The sequence below is a fragment of the Panthera onca genome, chromosome D1 (assembly GCF_046562875.1).
Source record: "Panthera onca isolate mPanOnc1 chromosome D1, mPanOnc1 haplotype 2, whole genome shotgun sequence".
NCBI classification, from domain to species: domain Eukaryota; kingdom Metazoa; phylum Chordata; class Mammalia; order Carnivora; family Felidae; genus Panthera; species Panthera onca.
In genome coordinates, this window is record NC_138348.1 from 9,109,920 (window position 1) to 9,133,339 (window position 23,420).

At 51.3% G+C, this 23,420-nt stretch overlaps 1 protein-coding gene across 3 annotated transcripts in view; it reads left to right on the forward strand.

Annotated features, from left to right (window-relative positions):
- The window catches only part of AHNAK (AHNAK nucleoprotein), a 36,381-nt gene extending 14,962 nt beyond the window's left edge, over positions 1-21,419 (forward strand). For all 3 annotated transcript variants that reach the window (XM_078433572.2, XM_078433571.2, XM_078433573.2), the window contains exons 2-5: positions 1,162-1,261; positions 1,569-1,725; positions 2,103-2,290; positions 3,244-21,419. In XM_078433572.2, the coding sequence (XP_078289698.1) occupies positions 1,569-1,725; positions 2,103-2,290; positions 3,244-20,538 (17,640 nt within the window). In that variant the 5' untranslated portion in view covers positions 1,162-1,261 and the 3' untranslated portion in view covers positions 20,539-21,419. The remainder of the gene's footprint in view (positions 1-1,161; positions 1,262-1,568; positions 1,726-2,102; positions 2,291-3,243) is intronic.
- The last annotated feature ends 2,001 nt before the right edge of the window (positions 21,420-23,420 follow it).

The window sequence follows — 23,420 nt, forward strand, 5'->3', positions numbered from 1 at the left end:
GTCTTCTCTGCCGTGTCTGGTACAGTGTTCCACTTACAAGACGCTATCAGTATGCGTGTATTTATCGGCTGGTTGACTAATTCCTGAATGTAAACAGCTTCAGGGTGGGGCTTTGGGTGAGGCTCTGAGTGGTTTTTAGCATCCCCAACTTGGTTTCACAGACCATGCTTCGGGGTGACGCTGCCACCACCATTCTGTGTGGGTGGCTGTGGGCCATGGCTGTATCCAGAGGCCCGCCTCGTGTCTTCCCAGGGCACCTCTGCAGCTGACAGCTCATCCTGTGGCCAGAGGGCATCTTTGCTCCTGAGTGCCCGCACCTATGGGGCCCTGGCTCAGCGCCCGGTGTGGGCAACCAGATGAGCCCTGACACACCGTGTCCCCGAGGTGGCTTAGCTGTATTCAGGCCTCTCGGGCGTGGGCTGGCTCCAGGGGGGTTTGGGGCTTCTTTTTTCTCAGCTGCTGTGCCTGGAACTCCCAGCTGGTGAGGGTTCCCCTGGTCCTAAGGACTGGGTTAGACCGGGTGAGCCAGTGTCACTGTCACAGGGGAAGGAGGGCACCACTGTTCCTGTTTTCAGGGCCGCCACTGGCCCCCAGTGCTGGAGGCCCCGAGAAGGGGTGACCGCTGCAGACCCGATGCGGTGTAGGGGGAGAGAGCTGCGGACTCAGAGCCCGAGCAGAGTGGTGCTCTCGCTGTGGACTCCGGGCGCGCTGCCCTCCCCCCTCCCCCCCGCAATCTCAGTCTCTCCGTCTATAAAATGGGGACGGTAACATTTCCCTCCTGGAGCTGTTCTAAAGAACCCACCGAGGACGGTGTGTATCGTGGAGCTCGTGTGCACCAGAACTTTTCACACACGCGCTCTCTCTCCTCCAGCCCTCCGGGAGATGAGGAAATGGATGTTCAGGGAAGTTGAGTGACTTGGCCAAGGTCACACACACAGCTGGGAAAGATGCAGAGCCAGGGTTGATAGCTAAGTCTGGCCTCCCCTAATCCCCCTCTCTGTGATCCCAGGCTGGAGAGCCACGTAGGAATGGAATGATGACAGTGGGGAAGGTTAAGGTTTTGGTCTGGCCCAGAGAGCAGAACACTCCACCATCTCTTACGGTCGGGGTGCCGAGCAAGCCAGTTGTTGAGGGCGAGTGTCCTTGTCCGCTTTTCCCTAGGCCCTGTGACCGAGATTCCCGACGACGAGAGACTGAGAAGACAGGAAGGTGGGGCGGGCTCCTGGCAAGGCATCCGCTCCTGAACTGAGTCCTGCAAAAGGTCCGTGGGAGGGAGGGTGTGATGGAGGGGATGGGCAGGGGAGGGGAGGGACCCTGTGTGGCATGGGAGGCAGGGCCCTGGGTGGAAGGGATGAGGGGCTGGCTACCTCCGAAGTCGGTTGCCACCAGTGTGCACTTTCCGTATCCTCTGCGGTGCCTTGGGAACATTCCACAGTGGACACGGGCCCCTCAGAGACGCTGCTTCACTCCCTGGGAGCTCCCAGCACCAGAGATCTTTGGCTTTCTCATCTCCTCATACCCCCTGAGCCCCCACTTGTCCTGAGCCCCGTTTCCTTACCTCACCCCAGATGGAGAAGGAGGAGGAGACGACCCGGGAGCTGTTGCTGCCCAACTGGCAGGGCAGCGGCTCCCATGGGCTGACCATTGCCCAGAGGGACGACGGCGTCTTTGTGCAGGAGGTGATGCAGAACTCCCCTGCGGCCCGCACTGGGGTGGTCAAGGAGGGTGAGTTACCTCAGGGTGCGGGCTGGGTGCTGGAGTGGGGTGGAGGAGGGTGGCGGACGGAAGGGCACCGTCCCGGTGGCATCAGGGTGGTCGGTACCCGAGCCCTGCCCTCCTCTGCCCCCACTGGGGCAGGCGGTGACGTAGGGCGGTGGAGACGTAGTCCCTAGTCCTCACCGCACTGCTCACGAGCTCTCTCACTTCGGACAAATCAGTTGGCCTCCCTAAGCCTCAGTTTCTTCATCTGTGCAACGTGTATTATGGTGGTCGGACATGCGTTAAATTAAGTCAGTTCGAGGGCCCAGTGCGTGGTGGTTGTGTGCTGTTTCCCTGAGACCCTGGGTGGGGGTCTCACCAGCTTCTCGCTCCTCCCTGCTCAGGGGACCAGATTGTGGGTGCCACCATCTACTTTGACAACCTGCAATCAGGCGAGGTGACCCAGCTGCTGAACACCATGGGGCACCACACCGTGGGCCTGAAGCTTCACCGCAAGGGCGACCGCTCCCCTGAGCCTGGCCAGACCTGGACCCACGAAGTCTTCAGCTCCCGAAGCTCCGAGGTGGTTCTGGTGAGTGCCTCGGCGGCTTTTCTGCGCCCCGAGTTCCCCCTGGCCATGCCGACCTGCTGGCCACTTCCTGAGCCTTGTGCCTGCCTGCCGGACCTCTCTTGTGGTGACTTCCCCTACTTTCTCTCTTGTGCGTTCTCTGATGAGCCAGTCTGTGTGTTCCTGTTTGTGTCTGGTGTGCGGCTGATGTTGCCCCGAAAGTCTCCCGTCAGACTCTTCAGAGCCCCACAGCGTGGGAACCCACTCACGCTGTCTGGTCCTAGATGCCAGGAGGAAGGTCAGCTGTTCTGTAAGAATCTTCGAAATAGCCTCACAGGTGCCTCACAGGCAGCAGTTTTCAACTTCCAGAGGCCTGGACTCGTCTGTGAGTCAGAGGCTGGGCGGCAAAGTGCCTGAGGGACGTTTCTTTGCTCCTTCTGCCGGCTTCTTTATTTAACACGTAATGGGTCCTCGAAGTGACAGTGTTAACCCCAGCACACTGAGTCTCAACAAACGCTTTCTTGAGAGGTCCCTGAGAGAATTCCCCCTGCTGATTAAGTAAGCCAGTGAGTCGAGAGGATTAAGTAAGCCAGAGTGAGTCGAGAGTCGGGAGCCTAAAGGGTGAAGTCCACACAGAGATGGTCACCCAGGAGGCATCCCCGGCCCTTGACAGGCCCATCTGAATCTAGAATGGATTGTAAATCTTCCATCCACACAACGCAGCCGTCTACCCCGCTCCTCTCCCCGTGGCTTTTGCTTCCCGGAGTTTCCCCGAATAATTTGTTTTCCTCCTGTGAGGTGGCCGTCAGCCCCTTTCTTCAGCCCCCTTTGCTCTGCCCCAGGAGGCTCCGTGGGTCTCCGTTCTGGTCCCAGCTTCTTTGGGAAACAGGCAGCCATGTTGTCGGCTGGGCTGTGGCCGGGCGTCTGTGACTCGGGCAGACCCTGCTTCAACCTCTGCCGGGCGTGTCTTTCTGCAGAGCGGGGATGATGAGGAGTACCGGCGCATCTACACCACGAAGATCAAGCCTCGGCTGAAGTCGGAGGATGGCGTAGAAGGGGATCCCGGGGAGACCCAGAGCCGCACCATCACAGTGACTAGAAGGGTCACGGCCTACACTGTCGACGTGACAGGCCGTGAAGGTGCCAAGGACATCGACATCAGCAGCCCTGAGTTCAAGATCAAGATTCCACGGCATGAACTGACTGAAATCTCCACTGTGGATGTGGACACCCACCCTGGCAAGACAGTGATCAGACTGCCCTCGGGCTCGGGGGCAGTGTCTCCGACCACAGGCTCCGTCGCGGACATCCGAGCGGGGTCCGTTTCCGCTTCGGTACCCGAGCTCCAAGGTGCTGGCCCCTCGAAGCTCCAGGTCACCATGCCTGGGATAAAGGTGGGAAGCCCAGGCGTCAGCGTCAGTGCGAAGGGCTTGGACTTGGGTGGCAAAGGAGGGGCCCAAGTTCCAGGAGTGGACATTTCGTCTTCTCTTGGGGGTGGGGCAGTAGAGGTGCAGGACCCATCTCTTGCGAGTGGCAGTAATGGGAAAATTAAAATTCCCACTCTGAAAGTGCCAAAATTTGGTGTCCCAACGGGGCCTGAGGGCCAGGTGCCAGTGGCAGAGTTGAGTGTTTCTGCACCTGAATTCTCTGCGGGGCACAAGGGAGGCAAGCCAGGCCTGACCATTGGTGGGAGCATCCAGACCCCTCAGCTCGAAGTCAGTGCTCCTTCTGCCAGTATTGAGGGGCTTGAGGGGAAGCTGAAAGGCCCCCAAATCACTGGGCCATCGCTTGAGACTGGTCTAGGCCTGAAAGGTGCCAAGTCACAGGGGAGCATCGGGGTGGATGTCTCTGTGCCCAAGATTGAGGGCACCATCACTGGCTCCAATGTGGAAGTTCAAACCCCTGACGTTGATATTCACGGGCCTGGGGGCAAACTGAATATGCCCAAGATGAAAGTTCCCAAATTCTCTGTATTAGGTTCTAAGGGAGAGGGAGCTGGCATTGATGTGACAGGTGCAGTGACTCTTCCTGGGGTCTCTGGGAACGTCAGTCTGCCTGAAGTTGCTGCCGGGGGGCTGGAAGGGAAGGTGAAGGGTACGAAAGTCAAGACTCCTGAAATGATTATTCAAAAACCTAAAATCTCCATGCAGGATGTGGATCTGAGCCTTGGGTCTCCTAAACTGAAAGGAGATATTAAGGTTTCTGCGCCTGGGGTGCACGGTGATGTTGAAGGCCCTCAAGTGGCGGTGAAAGGCGCCAAAGTGGACATAGAGACACCTAGCCTTGAGGGGACTTTGACAGGACCCAAGCTTAGTAGTCCTTCTGGGAAAACAGGCACCTATGGGATCTCTATGGCAGATGTAGACTTAAATGTGACTGCCCCTAAAGTGAAAGGGGGTGTGGATGTTGTACTCCCAAAAGTAGAAGGGAAAGTCAAAGTCCCTCAAGTTGACATCAAAGGACCCAAAGTGGACGTCAGGGCCCCAGATGTGGAAGTGCATGGCCCAGAATGGAACCTGAAAGTGCCCAAGTTCAACGCTCCAGGAGTTGGAGGGGAAGGCCCAGATGTAGATGTGAAACTACCCAAAGGAGATGTCAGTATTTCAGGGCCCAAGGTCAACGTGGAGGCCCCAAATGTCAACGTAGGGGGCCTGGGAGGCAAACTTAAAGGCCCTGATATTAAGCTGCCTGAAGTCAGTGTCAAGACACCAAAGATCTCCATGCCTGATGTAGATTTACATGTTAAAGGCCCAAAGGCAAAAGGAGAATATGATGTAACATCCCCAAAACTTGAAGGAGAACTGAAAGGCCCCAAAATGGACATTGATGCCCCGGATGTGGATGTTCATGGCCCAGACTGGCATGTGAAGATGCCCAAGATGAAAATGCCCAAATTCAGTGTTCCAGGGCTCAAAGCGGAGGGCCCAGAAGTGGATGTGAATCTTCCCAAGGCTGATGTGGACATTTCTGGGCACAAGGTGGATGTTAGTGGTCCAGATGTGAGCATTGAGGGACCAGACGGGAAATTGAAGGGACCTAAGTTCAAGATGCCCGAGATGAATATCAAAGCCCCGAAGATCTCCATGCCAGATGTGGACTTACATCTGAAAGGCCCTAAGGTAAAAGGAGAATACGATGTCACAGTGCCAAAAGTTGAAGGTGAGATCAAAGTTCCTGATGTTGAACTTAAAAGTGCCAAAGTGGATATTGATGCTCCAGATGTTGATGCTCACGGCCCAGACTGGCACCTGAAGATGCCCAAAATGAAAATGCCCAAGTTCAGCATGCCTGGCTTCAAAGCAGAGGGCCCAGAAGTGGACGTGAACCTGCCCAAGACAGACGTTGACATCTCAGGACCCACAGTGGACATTGAAGTTCCAGATGTGAATATTGAAGGACCCGAAGGAAAGCTGAAGGGTCCCAAGTTTAAGATGCCTGAAATGAATATTAAGGCCCCAAAGATCTCTATGCCTGATGTAGATTTGCATATGAAAGGTCCCAGGGTAAAAGGAGAATATGATGTTACAGTGCCAAAGCTGGAAGGGGAACTCAAAGGGCCAAAAGTAGACGTCAGTGCCCCCGATGTTGACGTTCATAGTCCTGAATGGAACCTAAAGATGCCCAAGATGAAAATGCCCAAATTTACCATGCCCAGCCTCAAAGGGGAGGGCCCAGAAGTGGATGTGAACCTGCCAAAGGCTGATGTGGACATTTCGGCACCCAAGATAGATATTAGTGCTCCAGACTTGAGCCTTGAAGGACCAGAAGGAAAGTTGAAAGGTCCAAAGTTTAAGATGCCTGAGATGCACTTCAAAGCTCCTAAGATGACTCTGCCAGATGTTGACTTGGATCTTAAAGGACCCAAAATGAAAGGAAATCTAGATATGTCTGCACCAAAAATAGAAGGTGAAATGAAAGTTCCAGATGTGGACATCAAAGGACCTAAGGTAGACATTAAAGCACCAGATGTGGAAGTCCAGGGTGCAGACTGGAGCCTGAAAATGCCCAAGATGAAAATGCCCAAGTTCAGCATGCCCAGCCTCAAAGGGGAGGGCCCAGAAGTGGATGTGAACCTGCCCAAGGCTGACATTGACATCTCTGGACCCAAGGTGGACATTGAAGCCCCGGACGTGAGCCTTGAAGGTCCAGAAGGGAAGCTGAAAGGCCCTAAGTTTAAGATGCCTGAGATGCACTTCAAGGCTCCCAAGCTCTCCATGCCTGATGTGGACTTACACCTGAAAGGTCCCAAAGTGAAAGGGGATGTGGATGTGTCTGTGCCCAAGATAGAAGGTGAAATGAAAGTGCCAGATGTGGACATCAAAGGCCCCAAAGTGGACATCGATGTCGCAGATGTGGATGTTCATGGCCCAGACTGGAACTTGAAAATGCCCAAGATGAAAATGCCCAAATTTAGCGTGCCTGGCTTCAAAGGCGAGGGCCCAGAAGTGGATGTGAACCTGCCCAAGGCTGACATTGACATATCTGGCCCCAAGGTGGACATTGAAGCCCCAGATGTGAGCCTTGAGGGCCCAGAAGGGAAACTGAAGGGCCCCAAGTTTAAGATGCCTGAGATGCACTTCAAGGCTCCCAAGATGTCCATGCCTGATGTGAACTTGAATCTTAAGGGGCCCAAACTGAAGGGAGATGTGGACGTGTCTGTGCCTGATGTAGAAGGTGAAATAAAAGTGCCAGATGTTGACATTAAAGGGCCCAAAGTTGACATCAGTGCTCCAGATGTGGATGTTCATGGGCCAGACTGGCACCTGAAGATGCCCAAGATAAAAATGCCCAAGATCAGCATGCCAGGTTTCAAAGGAGAGGGCCCAGAAGTGGATGTGAACCTGCCCAAGGCTGACATTGATGTCTCAGGACCCAAAGTGGATGTTGAAGTTCCAGATGTGAATATTGATGGTCCAGATGCAAAAGTAAAAGGTCTTAAATTTAAGATGCCAGAAATGAACATAAAGCCTCAGAAGATATCCATGCCAGATGTTGGTTTGCATTTGAAAGGTCCTAAAATGAAAGGAGATTATGATGTTACAACTCCAAAGGTAGAAGGAGAGATAAGAGCTCCTGATGTTGACCTCAAAGGGCCCAAAGTGGACATTAATGCACCAGATGTGGGGGTTCATGGCCCAGACTGGCACCTGAAGATGCCCAAGGTGAAAATGCCCAAGTTCAGCATGCCAGGCTTCAAAGGCGAGGGCCCAGAAGTGGATGTGAACCTGCCCAAGGCTGACATTGATGTCTCTGGACCCAAGGTGGACATTGATGTTCCAGATGTGAATATTGAAGGTCCAGAGGGGAAACTAAAGGGTCCCAAGTTTAAGATGCCAAGCATGAATATACAGACACACAAAATCTCTATGCCTGATGTTGGACTTAATCTGAAAGCCCCTAAACTGAAAACGGATGTCGATGTTTCCCTTCCCAAAGTGGAAGGAGACTTGAAAGGTCCTGAAGTTGACATGAAGGCCCCGAAGATGGATGTGGATGTTGGTGATATTGACATTGAAGGTCCAGAAGGAAAGCTGAAGGGCCCTAAGTTTAAGATGCCTGAGATGCACTTCAAGACCCCCAAGCTCTCCATGCCTGATGTGGACTTACACTTGAAAGGTCCCAAAGTGAAAGGGGATGTGGATGTGTCTGTGCCCAAGATAGAAGGTGAAATGAAAGTGCCAGATGTGGACATCAAAGGCCCCAAAGTGGACGTCGATGTCCCAGATGTGGATGTTCATGGCCCAGACTGGCACCTGAAGATGCCCAAGGTGAAAATGCCCAAGTTCAGCATGCCTGGCTTCAAGGGTGAGGGCCCAGAAGTGGATGTGAACCTGCCCAAGGCTGACATTAATGTGTCTGGCCCCAAAGTGGACATTGATGCTCCTGATTTGGATATTGAAGGACCAGAAGGAAAATTAAAGGGCTCTAAATTTAAGATGCCTAAGTTGAATATCAAAGCTCCTAAGATATCCATGCCAGATGTGGACTTGAATTTGAAGGGACCCAAAGTGAAAGGAGAAATAGATGCTTCCGTGCCTGAACTAGAAGGTGATCTCAGAGGTCCACAAGTTGATATCAAAGGTCCTGGTGTGGATGTGGAGATGCCTGATGTTGACCTGGAATGTCCTGATGCAAAGTTGAAAGGCCTTAAGTTTAAGATGCCCGAGATGCACTTCAAGGCTCCCAAGCTCTCCATGCCTGATGTGGACTTACACCTGAAAGGTCCCAAAGTGAAAGGGGATGTGGATGTGTCTGTGCCCAAGATAGAAGGTGAAATGAAAGTGCCAGATGTGGACATCAAAGGCCCCAAAGTGGACATCGATGTCCCAGATGTGGATGTTCATGGCCCAGACTGGAACTTGAAAATGCCCAAGATGAAAATGCCCAAATTTAGCGTGCCTGGCTTCAAAGGCGAGGGCCCAGAAGTGGATGTGAACCTGCCTAAGGCTGACATTGACGTATCTGGCCCCAAGGTGGACATTGAAGCCCCAGATGTGAGCCTTGAGGGCCCAGAAGGGAAACTGAAGGGCCCCAAGTTTAAGATGCCTGAGATGCACTTCAAGGCTCCCAAGATCTCCATGCCTGATGTGAACTTGAATCTTAAGGGGCCAAAACTGAAGGGCGATGTGGATGTATCTGTGCCAAAATTGGAAGGAGATTTGAAAGGCCCCAGTGTGGATGTGGAGATGCCTGATGTTGACCTGGAATGTCCTGATGCAAAGTTGAAAGGCCCTAAGTTTAAGATGCCAGACATGCACTTCAAGACCCCCAAGCTCTCCATGCCTGATGTGGATTTACACTTAAAAGGCCCCAAAGTGAAAGGGGATGTGGATGTGTCTGTGCCCAAGATAGAAGGTGAAATGAAAGTGCCAGATGTGGACATCAAAGGCCCCAAAGTGGACATTGATGCCCCAGATGTGGATGTTCATGGCCCGGAGTGGCACCTGAAGATGCCCAAGATGAAAATGCCCAAGTTCAGCATGCCTGGCTTCAAAGGCGAGGGTCCAGATGTGGATGTGAACCTGCCTAAGGCTGACATTGACATCTCTGGACCTAAGGTGGACATTGAAGCCCCGGATGTGAGCCTTGAAGGTCCAGAAGGGAAGCTGAAAGGCCCTAAGTTCAAGATGCCTGAAATGCACTTTCATGCCCCTAAGATCTCCATGCCTGATGTTGATTTCAACTTAAAAGGGCCTAAAGTCAAAGGAGACTTTGATGTTTCGGCCCCAAAGCTGGAGGGAGAGTTAAAGGGTCCAGAACTGGATGTGAAAGGCCCCAAATTGGATGTTGACATGCCAGACGTAGCTGTGGAAGGTCCAGATGGAAAATGGAAAAGTCCTAAATTTAAGATGCCAGACATGCACTTTAAAGCTCCCAAAATCTCCATGCCAGACGTCGATTTACACTTAAAAAGTCCCAAGATAAAGGGAGACGTGGATGTTGATGTTCCGAAATTGGAAGGTGACCTCAAAGGGCCAGATCTCAAAGGTGACATCAGTGGACCAGATATTGACATTGAAGGACCAGAGGGCAAATTGAAAGGTCCCAAGTTCAAGATGCCTGACATGCATTTCAAAGCCCCAAATATTTCTATGCCTGATGTGGACTTAAATTTGAAAGGACCCAAAGTCAAGGGGGATGTTGATGTGTCTGTGCCTGAGGTAGAAGGTAAAATTAAAGTACCGGATGTGAACATCAAGGGCCCCAAAGTAGACATAAATGCTCCTGATGTTCATGGCCCAGACTGGCACCTGAAGATGCCCAAAATGAAAATGCCCAAGTTCAGCATGCCTGGTTTTAAAACAGAGGGCCCAGAAGTAGATGTGAATCTTCCCAAGGCTGACATTGATGTCTCAGGACCCAAGGTTGACATTGAAGTCCCAGATATGAGCATTGAGAGTCCAGAGGGAAAGATCAAAGGGCCTAAATTTAAAATGCCAGAAATGAACATCAAAGCTCCCAAGATCTCGATGCCAGACGTAGATTTACACTTGAAAGGTCCTAAGGTCAAAGGAGATGTGGATGTTTCCCTGCCTAAGGTGGAAGGTGACCTAAAGGGCCCCAAAGTGGACATTGATGCCCCAGATGTGGATATTCAAAGCCCAGACTGGCACCTGAAGATGCCCAAGATGAAAATGCCCAAGTTCAGCATGCCAGGCTTCAAAGGAGAGGGCCCAGATGTGGACGTGAACCTGCCCAAGGCCGACATTGATGTGTCAGCACCCAAGGTGGACATCGAAGGCCCTGATGTTAACATTGAGGGACCAGAGGGAAAGTTGAAAGGTCCCAAGTTCAAGATGCCTGAGATGAACATCAAAGCCCCCAAGATCTCCATGCCTGACTTTGATTTGCACCTGAAAGGTCCTAAGGTCAAAGGAGATGTGGATGTTTCCCTGCCTAAGGTGGAAGGTGACCTAAAAGGCCCTGAAGTTGACATCAAAGGGCCCAAGGTGGACGTTGATGTCCCAGATGTGGATGTTCATGGGCCAGACTGGCACCTGAAGATGCCCAAGATAAAAATGCCCAAGATCAGCATGCCAGGCTTCAAAGGCGAGGGCCCAGAAGTGGATGTGAACCTGCCCAAGGCTGACATTGATGTCTCAGGACCCAAAGTGGATGTTGAATGCCCTGATGTGAATATTGAAGGACCTGAAGGAAAGTGGAAAAGTCCAAAGTTTAAGATGCCTGAAATGCATTTTAAGACTCCTAAGATATCCATGCCAGATATTGACCTTAATCTGTCAGGTCCGAAAATAAAAGGAGATGTGGATGTCACAGGTCCTAAGTTAGAGGGAGACCTGAAAGGCCCTGAAGTTGACCTCAAAGGCCCTAAAGTGGACATTGATGTCCCAGATGTGGATGTTCATGGCCCAGACTGGCACCTGAAGATGCCCAAGATGAAAATGCCCAAGTTCAGCATGCCAGGCTTCAAAGGCGAGGGCCCAGAAGTGGATGTGAACCTGCCCAAGGCTGACATTGATGTCTCTGGACCCAAGGTGGACATTGATGTTCCAGATGTCAGTATCGAAGGTCCAGATGCAAAATTGAAGGGCTCCAAGTTCAAGATGCCAGAGATGAACATCAAAGCTCCCAAGATCTCCATGCCTGACTTTGATTTGCACCTGAAAGGTCCCAAAGTAAAGGGAGATGTGGATGTGTCTCTGCCTAAGGTGGAAGGTGACCTGAAGGCCCCTGAGGTTGACATCAAAGGCCCCAAGGTGGACGTTGATGTCCCAGATGTGGATGTGCATGGACCAGACTGGCACCTGAAGATGCCCAAAGTGAAAATGCCCAAGTTCAGCATGCCAGGCTTCAAAGGAGAAGGCCCAGATGTGGATGTGAACCTGCCCAAGGCCGACATTGATGTATCAGCACCCAAGGTGGACATCGAAGGCCCTGATGTTAACATTGAGGGACCAGAGGGAAAGTTGAAAGGTCCCAAGTTCAAGATGCCTGAGATGAACATCAAAGCCCCCAAGATCTCCATGCCTGACTTTGATTTGCACCTGAAAGGTCCTAAGGTCAAAGGAGATGTGGATGTTTCCCTGCCTAAGGTGGAAGGTGACCTAAAAGGCCCTGAAGTTGACATCAAAGGGCCCAAGGTGGACGTTGATGTCCCAGATGTGGATGTTCATGGGCCAGACTGGCACCTGAAGATGCCCAAGGTGAAAATGCCCAAGTTCAGCATGCCAGGCTTTAAAGGCGAGGGCCCAGAAGTGGATGTGAACCTGCCCAAGGCTGATGTTGATGTGGCTGGACCCAAGGTGGACATTGTAGGCCCTGATGTTAACATTGAGGGACCAGAGGGAAAGTTGAAAGGTCCCAAGTTCAAGATGCCTGAGATGAACATCAAAGCCCCCAAGATCTCCATGCCTGACATTGATCTTAACCTGAAGGGCCCTAAAGTGAAGGGTGATGTGGATGTGTCTTTACCAAAAGTGGAAGGTGAGATTAAAGTTCCTGAAGTAGATATTAAAGGCCCTAAAGTCGACGTTGATGTCCCAGATGTGGATGTGCATGGCCCAGACTGGCACCTGAAGATGCCCAAGATAAAAATGCCCAAGATCAGCATGCCAGGCTTCAAAGGCGAGGGCCCAGAAGTGGATGTGAACCTGCCCAAGGCGGACATTGATGTCTCTGGACCCAAGGTGGATATTGATGTTCCAGATGTCAATATTGAAGGTCCAGATGCGAAACTGAAGGGCCCCAAATTCAAGATGCCAGAGATGAACATCAAAGCTCCCAAGATCTCCATGCCTGATTTGGACATTAATCTCAAAGGCCCTAAAATGAAAGGAGAGGCGGATGTTTCCCTTCCAAACGTAGAAGGTGATTTGAAAGGACCTACTCTTGACATCAAGGGCCCAAAGATAGATGTAGATGCTCCAGATATTGACATCCATGGCCCTGAAGGCAAATTAAAAGGTCCCAAACTGAAGATGCCAGACATGCATGTGAACATGCCTAAGATCTCCATGCCTGAAATTGACCTGAATTTGAAAGGCCCAAAGCTTAAGGGAGATGTTGATGTTTCTGGGCCCAAATTAGAAGGTGACATTAAAGCTCCCAAGTTGGATGTAAAGGGTCCAGAAGTGGACATTTCTGGTCCTAAGCTCAGTCTTGAAGGCAAGTCAAAGAAATCACGTTTTAAGCTTCCTAAATTTAATTTTTCGGGCTCCAAAGTTCAGACACCTGAGGTGGATGCCAAAGTTAAAAAGCCGGATATTGATGTGACAGGTCCAAAAGTTGATATTAATGCTCCTGATGTTGAGGTCCAAGGAAAAGCGAAAGGATCCAAGTTCAAAATGCCTTTCCTGAGTATTTCATCTCCTAAAGTTTCTATGCCTGATGTGGAGTTAAATCTGAAAGGCCCTAAAGTCAAAGGAGACTTGGATGTTACAGCTCCTAATTTAGAAGGTGACTTGAAAGGACCCAAAGTGGATATTAAGGCCCCAGAAGTTCATCTTGATGCACCCGATGTGGATGTGCATGGTCCAGATTGGAACTTGAAAATGCCCAAAATGAAAATGCCCAAGTTTGGTGTGCCTGGCTTAAAAGCAGAAGGGCCAGAAATGGCTGTGGATCTGCCCAAAGGAGATATCAACATAGAGGGTCCCAGAATGGACATTGAGGGCCCAGAAATCAATGTGGAAGGTGTAGAAGGAGGCTTAAAAGGTCCCAAACTCAAGATGCCAGACATGAATACCAAAACTCCCAAGATCTCCATGCCTGACATTGATTTAAACCTGAAGGGCCCCAAGGTGAAAGGTGATATTGATGTTTCTCTGCCCAAAGTTGAAGGGGATCTGAAAGGGCCAGAGATCGATATCAGAGGCCCTAAAGTGGACGTTGATGTCCCTGACGTGGATGTGCATGGCCCAGACTGGCACCTGAAAATGCCCAAGGTGAAAATGCCCAAGTTTAGCATGCCAGGTTTCAAAGGTGAGGGCCCAGACGTGGATGTTACTCTCCCTAAGGCTGACATTGATATTTCTGGCCCCAAAGTGGACATTGATGCCCCAGATGTGAATATTGAAGGTCCAGATGCAAAACTGAAGGGCCCCAAGTTCAAGATGCCTGAGATGAACATCAAAGCTCCCAAAATCTCCATGCCTGACTTTGATCTGAACTTAAAGGGCCCCAAAATGAAAGGTGATGTGGATATGTCTTTGCCAAAAGTAGAAGGTGACTTAAAGGGCCCTGAGATGGACATCAAGGGCCCCAAATTGGACATTGACACTCCTGATATTAACATTGAAGGCCCAGAGGGAAAATTGAAGGGGCCCAAATTCAAGATGCCAGAGATGCACCTAAAGACTCCAAAGATTTCCATGCCTGACATTGATTTAAACCTGAAGGGCCCCAAGGTGAAGGGTGATGTGGACGTTTCCCTTCCCAAGCTTGAAGGGGATCTGAAAGGCCCTGAAGTGGACCTCAAAGGTCCCAAGGTGGACATTGATGCCCCTGATGTGGATGTTCATGGACCAGACTGGCACCTGAAGATGCCCAAGATAAAAATGCCCAAGATCAGCATGCCAGGCTTCAAAGGAGAGGGCCCAGATGTGGACGTGAACCTGCCCAAGGCCGACATTGATGTATCAGCACCCAAGGTGGACATCGAAGGCCCTGATGTTAACATTGAGGGACCAGAGGGAAAGTTGAAAGGTGCCAAGTTCAAGATGCCTGAGATGAACATCAAAGCCCCCAAGATCTCCATGCCTGACTTTGATTTGCACCTGAAAGGTCCTAAGGTCAAAGGAGATGTGGATGTTTCCCTGCCTAAGGTGGAAGGTGACCTAAAAGGTCCTGAAGTTGACATCAAAGGCCCCAAGGTGGACGTTGATGTCCCAGATGTGGATGTTCATGGGCCAGACTGGCACCTGAAGATGCCCAAGATAAAAATGCCCAAGATCAGCATGCCAGGCTTCAAAGGCGAGGGCCCAGAAGTGGATGTGAACCTGCCCAAGGCTGACATTGATGTATCAGCACCCAAGGTGGACATTGAAGGCCCTGATGTTAACATTGAGGGACCAGAGGGAAAGTTGAAAGGTCCGAAGTTCAAGATGCCTGAGATGAACATCAAAGCCCCCAAGATCTCCATGCCTGACTTTGATTTGCACCTGAAAGGTCCCAAGGTAAAGGGAGATGTGGATGTTTCCCTGCCTAAGGTAGAAGGTGACCTAAAAGGCCCTGAAGTTGACATCAAAGGGCCCAAGGTGGACGTTGATGTCCCAGATGTGGATGTTCATGGGCCAGACTGGCACCTGAAGATGCCCAAGGTGAAAATGCCCAAGTTCAGCATGCCAGGCTTCAAAGGCGAGGGCCCAGAAGTGGATGTGAACCTGCCCAAGGCTGACATTGATGTCTCTGGCCCCAAGGTGGACATTGAAGCCCCAGATGTGAGCCTCGAGGGCCCAGAAGGGAAACTGAAGGGCCCCAAGTTTAAAATGCCTGACCTGCACCTCAAGGCCCCCAAGATCTCCATGCCTGAAGTGGACCTGAACCTGAAGGGTCCCAAAGTAAAAGGTGATGTGGATGTGTCTCTGCCCAAAGTGGAAGGTGACCTCAAGGGCCCGGAAGTTGACATCAAGGGCCCGAAAGTGGACATTGACGTCCCAGATGTGGATGTTCACGGGCCAGACTGGCACCTGAAGATGCCCAAGGTGAAAATGCCCAAGTTCAGCATGCCAGGCTTCAAAGGCGAGGGCCCAGAAGTGGATGTGGACCTGCCCAAGGCGGACATTGATGTCTCTGGACCCAAGGTGGATGTGGAAGTTCCAGATGTGCATATTGAAGGTCCAGATGCAAAACTGAAGGGCCCTAAGTTCAAGATGCCAGAGATGAACATCAAAGCTCCCAAGATCTCCATGCCTGATATTGACTTACACCTGAAAGGCCCCAAGGTAAAGGGTGATGTGGATGTGTCTTTGCCTAAAGTGGAAGGTGACCTCAAGGGCCCGGAAGTTGACATCAAAGGGCCCAACGTGGACATTGACGTCCCAGATGTGGATGTGCATGGGCCAGACTGGCACCTGAAGATGCCCAAGGTGAAAATGCCCAAGTTCAGCATGCCAGGCTTCAAAGGCGAGGGCCCAGAAGTGGATGTGAACCTGCCCAAGGCTGACATTGACATATCTGGACCCAAGGTGGACATTGATGTTCCAGATGTGAATATTGAAGGTCCAGATGCAAAACTGAAGGGCCCTAAGTTCAAGATGCCAGAGATGAACATCAAAGCTCCCAAAATCTCCATGCCTGACCTTGACTTTAATCTGAAGGGCCCCAAAATGAAGGGTGATGTAGATGTGTCTCTGCCCAAAGTGGAAGGTGACCTCAAGGGCCCTGAAATAGACATAAAGGGCCCCAAATTGGACATTGACACTCCTGATGTCAACATTGAAGGCCCAGAAGGAAAATTGAAGGGGCCCAAATTTAAGATGCCAGATATGCATATTAAAGCCCCCAAGCTCTCCATGCCTGACTTTGACTTAAATTTGAAAGGCCCAAAGGTAAAGGGGGATGTGGATCTTTCATTACCTAAGGTGGAAGGTGATCTAAAAGGGCCAGAGGTGGACATTGAAGGTCCTGAAGGGAAACTCAAAGGTCCCAAATTTAAGATGCCTGATGTCCATTTCAAAACCCCACAAATCTCCATGAGTGACATCGATTTGAACTTGAAAGGACCGAAGATAAAGGGAGATTTGGACATTTCCATTCCTAAACTGGAAGGAGATCTGAAAGGCCCCAAAGTGGATGTTAAAGGCCCTAATCTAGACATAGACACTCCTGATGTTGACATTCATGGCCCAGAAGGGAAACTGAAGGGCCCCAAGTTTAAAATGCCTGACCTGCACCTCAAGGCCCCCAAGATCTCCATGCCTGAAGTGGACCTGAACCTGAAGGGTCCCAAGGTAAAGGGTGATGTGGATGTGTCTCTGCCCAAAGTGGAAGGTGACCTCAAGGGCCCGGAAGTTGACATCAAGGGCCCGAAAGTGGACATTGACGTCCCAGATGTGGATGTTCACGGGCCAGACTGGCACCTGAAGATGCCCAAGGTGAAAATGCCCAAGTTCAGCATGCCAGGCTTCAAAGGCGAGGGCCCAGAAGTGGATGTGAACCTGCCCAAGGCTGACATTGATGTCTCTGGACCCAAGGTGGATGTGGAAGTTCCAGATGTGCATATTGAAGGTCCAGATGCAAAACTGAAGGGCCCTAAGTTCAAGATGCCAGAGATGAACATCAAAGCTCCCAAGATCTCCATGCCTGATATTGACTTACACCTGAAAGGCCCCAAGGTAAAGGGTGATGTGGATGTGTCTTTGCCTAAAGTGGAAGGTGACCTCAAGGGCCCGGAAGTTGACATCAAAGGGCCCAACGTGGACATTGACGTCCCAGATGTGGATGTGCATGGGCCAGACTGGCACCTGAAGATGCCCAAGGTGAAAATGCCCAAGTTCAGCATGCCAGGCTTCAAAGGCGAGGGCCCAGAAGTGGATGTGAACCTGCCCAAGGCTGACATTGACATATCTGGACCCAAGGTGGACATTGATGTTCCAGATGTGAATATTGAAGGTCCAGATGCAAAACTGAAGGGCCCTAAGTTCAAGATGCCAGAGATAAATATCAAAGCTCCCAAAATCTCCATGCCTGATGTTGACTTGGATTTGAAAGGACCCAAAGTCAAAGGAGATTTTGATGTGTCTGTCCCTAAGATTGAAGGTACTTTCAAAGGCCCAGAAGTAGACCTTAAAGGTCCAGGTGTGGATATTGAAGGCCCTGATGTCAAGCTTAGCGGCCCAAATTTAAAGATGCCATCGCTGGATATATCTGCCCCTAAAGTAACTGTTCCTGATGTTGATTTGCATCTCAAGACACCCAAAATTGGGGTTTCTGGTCCCACGTTAGGTGGTGAACTGGACCTCAAAGGGCCCAAAGTTGATTTAGAAGCTCCAAGCTTGGATGTACACATGGAGAGCCCAGATATCAATGTTGAGGGGCCAGATATTAAAATTCCCAAATTTAAGAAACCCAAGTTTGGATTTGGGGCAAAAAGTCCCAAAGCTGACCTCAAGCCAGCTTCCTTGGATGTGGCTGTTCCCGAGGCAGAACTGAACGTCGAGACTCCTGACATCAGTGTTGGTGGCAAGGGCAAGAAAAGCAAGTTTAAAATGCCTAAGATTCACATGAGTGGTCCTAAAATGAAGGCCAAAAAACAGGGATTTGATTTGAATGCTCCTGGGGGTGAAGTTGACGCCAGTCTCAAGACTCCTGACGTAGATGTCAACGTTGTGGGGCCAGATGCCACACTGAAAGTTGATGTGAAATCCCCCAAAACCAAGAAACCTATGTTTGGAAAGATGTACTTTCCCGATGTAGAATTTGACATTAAATCACCTAAATTTAAAGCAGAGGCCCCCCTCCCTAGCCCCAAACTAGAGGGTGAAATCCAGGCACCTGATCTGGATATTTCTTCAGGGATTAATGTGGAAGGTCCTGACCTCAAGCTGAAGGCTCCGAAGTTGAAGGTGCCAGGTGTGGATGTTTCCGGCCCCAAAATAGAGGGCGACTTCAAAGGCCCCAGGGTGCAGGCAAACTTGGATGCACCCGACATCAACATCGAAGGCCCAGATGCTAAAGTCAAAGCACCATCGTTCGGCATTTCTGCCCCTCAGGTCTCCACCCCCGATGTGAACGTTAACTTGAAAGGACCAAAGTTAAAGGGTGATGTCTCCAGTGCGGGACTGGAAGGACCAGACATAGATCTGCAAGGTCCAGAATCGAAAATCAAGTTCCCCAAGTTTTCAATGCCCAAGATCGGCGTCCCTGGTATGAAAATGGAAGGCGGAGGAGCTGAGGTCCACGCCCAGCTGCCTTCTCTTGAAGGAGGCTTGAGTGCACCGGATGTTAATCTTGAAGGAACTGATGTGTCTCTGAAGGGGCCAAGGGTAGACTTGCCTTCAGTGAACCTCTCTATGCCCAAAGTCTCTGGACCTGACCTTGACCTGAATTTGAAAGGACCAAGTTTGAAGGGAGACCTGGATGCCTCTGTTCCCAGCGTGAAGGTGCATGCCCCGGGGCTTGACCTCAGAGGTGTCGGCGGAAAGGTGAGGATGGAAGGAGATGGTGTGAAAATGCCGGGGATTGATGCCACAGCGCTAAACCTTGGCCTTGGCGCCCCAGACGTGACCCTGAAGGGACCAAGCCTGCAGGGAGACGTGGCTATCTCTGGTGACATCAAATGCCCTAAGGTATCAGTAGGTGCCCCTGATCTCAGCTTGGAGGCACCTGAAAGTGGCATTAAACTTCCCAAAATGAAGCTGCCCCAGTTTGGCATCTCCACACCAGGGTCCGACTTGGACGTCAGCGTCAAGGGGCCACAAGTGACCGGAGAACTAAAGGGGCCAGGTGCGGATGTGAACCTCGGAGGCCTGAACCTGAAAGGGCCTCAGATCTCTGGCCCTCAAATCTCAGCACCAGACATGGCCTTGAACTTGGAAGGACCAAAAATAAAAGGGAGCCTCGGGGCCACTGGTGAGGTGAAAGGCCCCGCTGTTGGAGGAGGCCTTCCGGGCATCAGCGTGCAGGGCCTCGAAGGAAACCTCCAGATGCCTGGGGTTAAGGCCTCTGGATGTGATGTGGAGCTGTCAGGTGTGAATGTGAAACTGCTAACGGGGCACATTTCTGGTCCTGAAATCAAAGGCGATCTGAAAGGTTCGGGAATAGGTTTCCAGGGTGCTGTTCCTGACATTAGCGTGAAGGGGCCTTCATTTAATATGGCATCTCCTGAGGCAGATTTCGGTGTCAGCTTGAAGGGCCCGAAAATCAAAGGAGGTGTGGATGCATCAGGGGCTGTCAGCGCCCCGGCTGTCAGTCTGGGAGAAGGGCATGTGAGTGTCAAAGGTTCTGGGGGTGAGTGGAAAGGACCCCAGGCCTCCTCCGCTCTCAACGTGGATGTGCCTAAGCTTGCCGGGGGACTTCATTTCTCAGGACCAAAGGTAGAAGGACTCCAGGGTCCTGGGCTGAGTGCGTCTGGGTCTCCAGGCCACTTGGAAAGCAGATCTGGAAAAGTAACATTCCCCAAAATGAAGATCCCCAAATTCACCTTCTCTGGCCGGGAGCTGGTTGGCAGAGAAGTGGGGGTGGATATTAACTTCCCGAAAGTGGAGGCCACTGTCCAGGCTGGTGCCGGAGAGGGCGAGTGGGAAGAGTCCGATGTAAAACTTAAAAAGTCCAAAATCAAAATGCCCAAGTTCAATTTTTCCAAACCTAAAGGGAAAGGTGGTGTCACTGGCTCACCAGAAGCATCCATTTCAGGGTCCAAAGGCGACCTGAAGAGCTCCAAGGCCAGCCTCGGTTCTCTGGAAGGAGAAGCAGAGGCGGAAACATCGTCGCCCAAAGGCAAATTCTCTTTGTTTAAAAGCAAGAAGCCGCGCCACCGCTCAAATTCCTTCAGTGACGAAAGGGAGCTGTCTGCGCCTTCCACCCCGACGGGGACTTTGGAGTTTGAAGGTGGGGAAGTGTCACTGGAAGGCGGGAAAGTCAAAGGGAAACACGGAAAGCTGAAATTTGGTACCTTCGGTGGATTGGGGTCAAAGAGCAAAGGCCATTATGAGGTGACTGGGAGCGATGACGAGGCAGGCAAGTTACAGGGCAGTGGCGTGTCCCTGGCCTCTAAGAAGTCCCGACTGTCCTCTTCTTCTAGCAATGACAGCGGGACTAAGGTTGGCATCCAGCTTCCCGAGGTGGAGCTAGTGGTTTCCAAGAAGGAGTAGCAGGTCTCTGTGTGGGTGTACATATATGTATAAAAATACATCAGCCTTGGGTGTGTTTGTATATAAACTGCAAAGAGAAACACGCCGAAAGACAGCCTCAGCATAATGCAAAGTTCTGGCCTCTGCCAGTAGCAAGCGCTGAAAAGCCAACCGCCCTTAAGCTCACGGCCGGCGCTTTACAGATAGGTAAAGAGTTCCAAGTTCGTCCAGCCCATGTGCAGAGTCAACAGTATTTGCCTTAAGATTTCAGTTTTTTTTTTTTGTTTTTTTTTTTTGCATTGAACGCTGAGAGCTCCTGTTTACTAAGCAAGCTTCTGTGTTTATTATCCTCATTTTTACTGAACATTGTTAGCGTTGGGGCAATGGAAACCCACTTTTTCATTGTAATGACTTTTGGGGCTTTTGTTAGTAAGGGTGGGGTGGGGTGGAAGGCAGTAGGGAGGGTCAGACCTCCATTTCTCCTAAGATTGGATCTATTCAAACAGCAAACACCCAGTGAGGGCCGAGAGGAGCCGGCAGGCAGGGCAGGGCAGGGCGTGTGGGTGTTTCTCGACCTCTGTAGCATCACTTCTCCCCCCCTACTCTCCCCCCCCCCCCCCCATGGGTGGCGGTCCCAGCCAGTTTGGTGCTCATGGTGAGAGGGAATTACAATCTGTTTGCAGATTGGCCAACCCACCAGCTCCACGCGAGGGGCTTCCATTCTGTGTATCGTAGGAGAGATGTTTATCTTCATGACCGCCACATTCCTGAAACGAGTTCTGATTTCTTTTAATAAAAGTTATCGTGATTAAGAAAATGTCCCGCACTTTAATGGCAAATTAATGGAGAATGTAAGGAAATGGATGCTGTCGAAGGCAAATAAAGCTGTTTATTAACCCTGATGCCTTGTGCCTTTGCATTCTGTGTCGGGAGTATGAAGTCTGCACACCCAGCCCTGATAGTTCAGACTCAGTCCATCCAGCGGACTAGCTCGTCTCATCAGTGGCTAATGAGGGAAATCTTCGTTGCCTGGTTCTCCGGGTGAGTCTGGCTGCGAGTAATCAAGAGAGGCTTGGCACGTTGGCCGCCCGGGCTCCAGGGCCCACCCACCCGCTTTCCATCCTCAGATACGAATACACGATTTAGAAATGGTTCTGAACGGGTAAGAAGATACCAATGGGAATGGAAAATAAGACCTACTGGAGTGGTGGAAAGGGCTCTCTCTGGCTCTGAGTTACAGGCCTGCCATCTCTTTATTTTTTTTTTTTTTGTCTTTTTAAATGTATTGGTTTTTGAGAGACAAGAGAGGGACAGAGCGCGAGCAGGGGAGGGGGAGAGCAAGAGGGAGACGCAGAATCCGAAACAGGCTGCCGGCTCCAAGCTGTCGGCCCAGAGCCCGACGCGGGGCTCGAACCCAGGAACTTCGAGATCATGACCTGAGTTGAAGTCGGATGCTCAACCGACTGAGCCGCCCAGGCACCCCCCAGAATAAATAAGACATTTAAAAGAAACGTGAGAAACCTCTGAGCCGCCCTCTTTGACGGCAGACCCAGGCTGGAGGCGGTGGCCTCGGAACAGGAGCCCTCCCTCCTGTGGTGACAGTTACCGTAGAAGGGGCAGCGTGGAGGAGGTGCTGGGGGCTGGAGGTACATGTCGGGGACCCATCTCAGCTGGCTTGGCTTTGCCCGCCCGCCAGCCCCTCTCATTTCCCACTCTCCCTCTCTTCTGCTGGCCACCTTCATTGCCACTCACCCCTGCCCTCTCTCAGTCCCTGATGAGGATGCTTCACGGAGTCCCCCAAAGTCCTGCACGGTCCTTTAGGAGGTCTTACACTCAGAAGGGGGGGAGGAGGTTGGTGGCATCAGGAGACCGGGGAGGGGCTGGGCTGGTCTCCCCAAGGTCCTTGCTCAGAGATGCACCGAGCGCCCCGCGGACCACAGCCTCACCTCGTACCTTGCTTTAGGCAGTGTGACAGTGGGTGGAAAGACTGGCCAAGGGGACATTTCAAAAATAGAATGACTTGGAAATGCACCACGTGCTCACAAATGGCAGTAAATGTTTTGCTTTCACACAAACTCATTTCTCAATCTGTCAGGGTCCCTACAGGAAACAAAATTCCACTTGAAGATTAGTTCAATCATAGAGGATTAGAGAAAGGCACTGTTCGAGGAATAGTGGGCAGGAACAGAGGAGCCAACAGGGGGTGACGGGAACACGGACAGCAGGAAGCTGGTATCGCCCAGGGGCCTGGAGGGGCTTGGGGAAGACATGGTGTTCCTTGGAACCCAGCGTGAGCTGGAGGCAGAGGAGGGTCCACCGGCAGGAGCTGTAGTCACAAAGGACATAGCATTTGCTGGAAAGTGCTGGTCATGGGCAACAGGAAGATGACCTTTCCTCCTTATGGTGCCTCTCCCTGGAGGGTAAGTGAGTCTAGGTGTTGCAGGTGAAGGGGTCAGCCTCCTGGAGGCACAGAACCTCCGGGAGGCAGAGGGCAGGCAGAAGGGCTCTGAAGGGGGAGATACAGGTAAAGGATAATCAGGACAATGTCCCAATCCTCTCATTTTTCTGTTAGGCAAGTTTGAATTTCTGTATTTTGAGATTTCTGAAACTAGCCCTCATCACATGGGATGTATTTGATCACAAAGTACTAGGGACAATTTTTGTTTTAAACAAACACACTTAGGGGCGCCTGGGTGGCTCAGTGGGTTAAGCGTCTGACTTCGGCTCAGGTCATGATCTCGCAGTTTGTAGGTTCCAGCCCTGTGTTGGGCTCTGTGCTGACAGCTCAGAGCCTGGAGCCTGCTTCGGATTCGGATGTCTCCCTAGCTCTCTGCCCCTCCCCTGCTCACACTCTGTCTCTCTCAAAAATAAATATTGAAAAAAAATAAAACACACACACACAC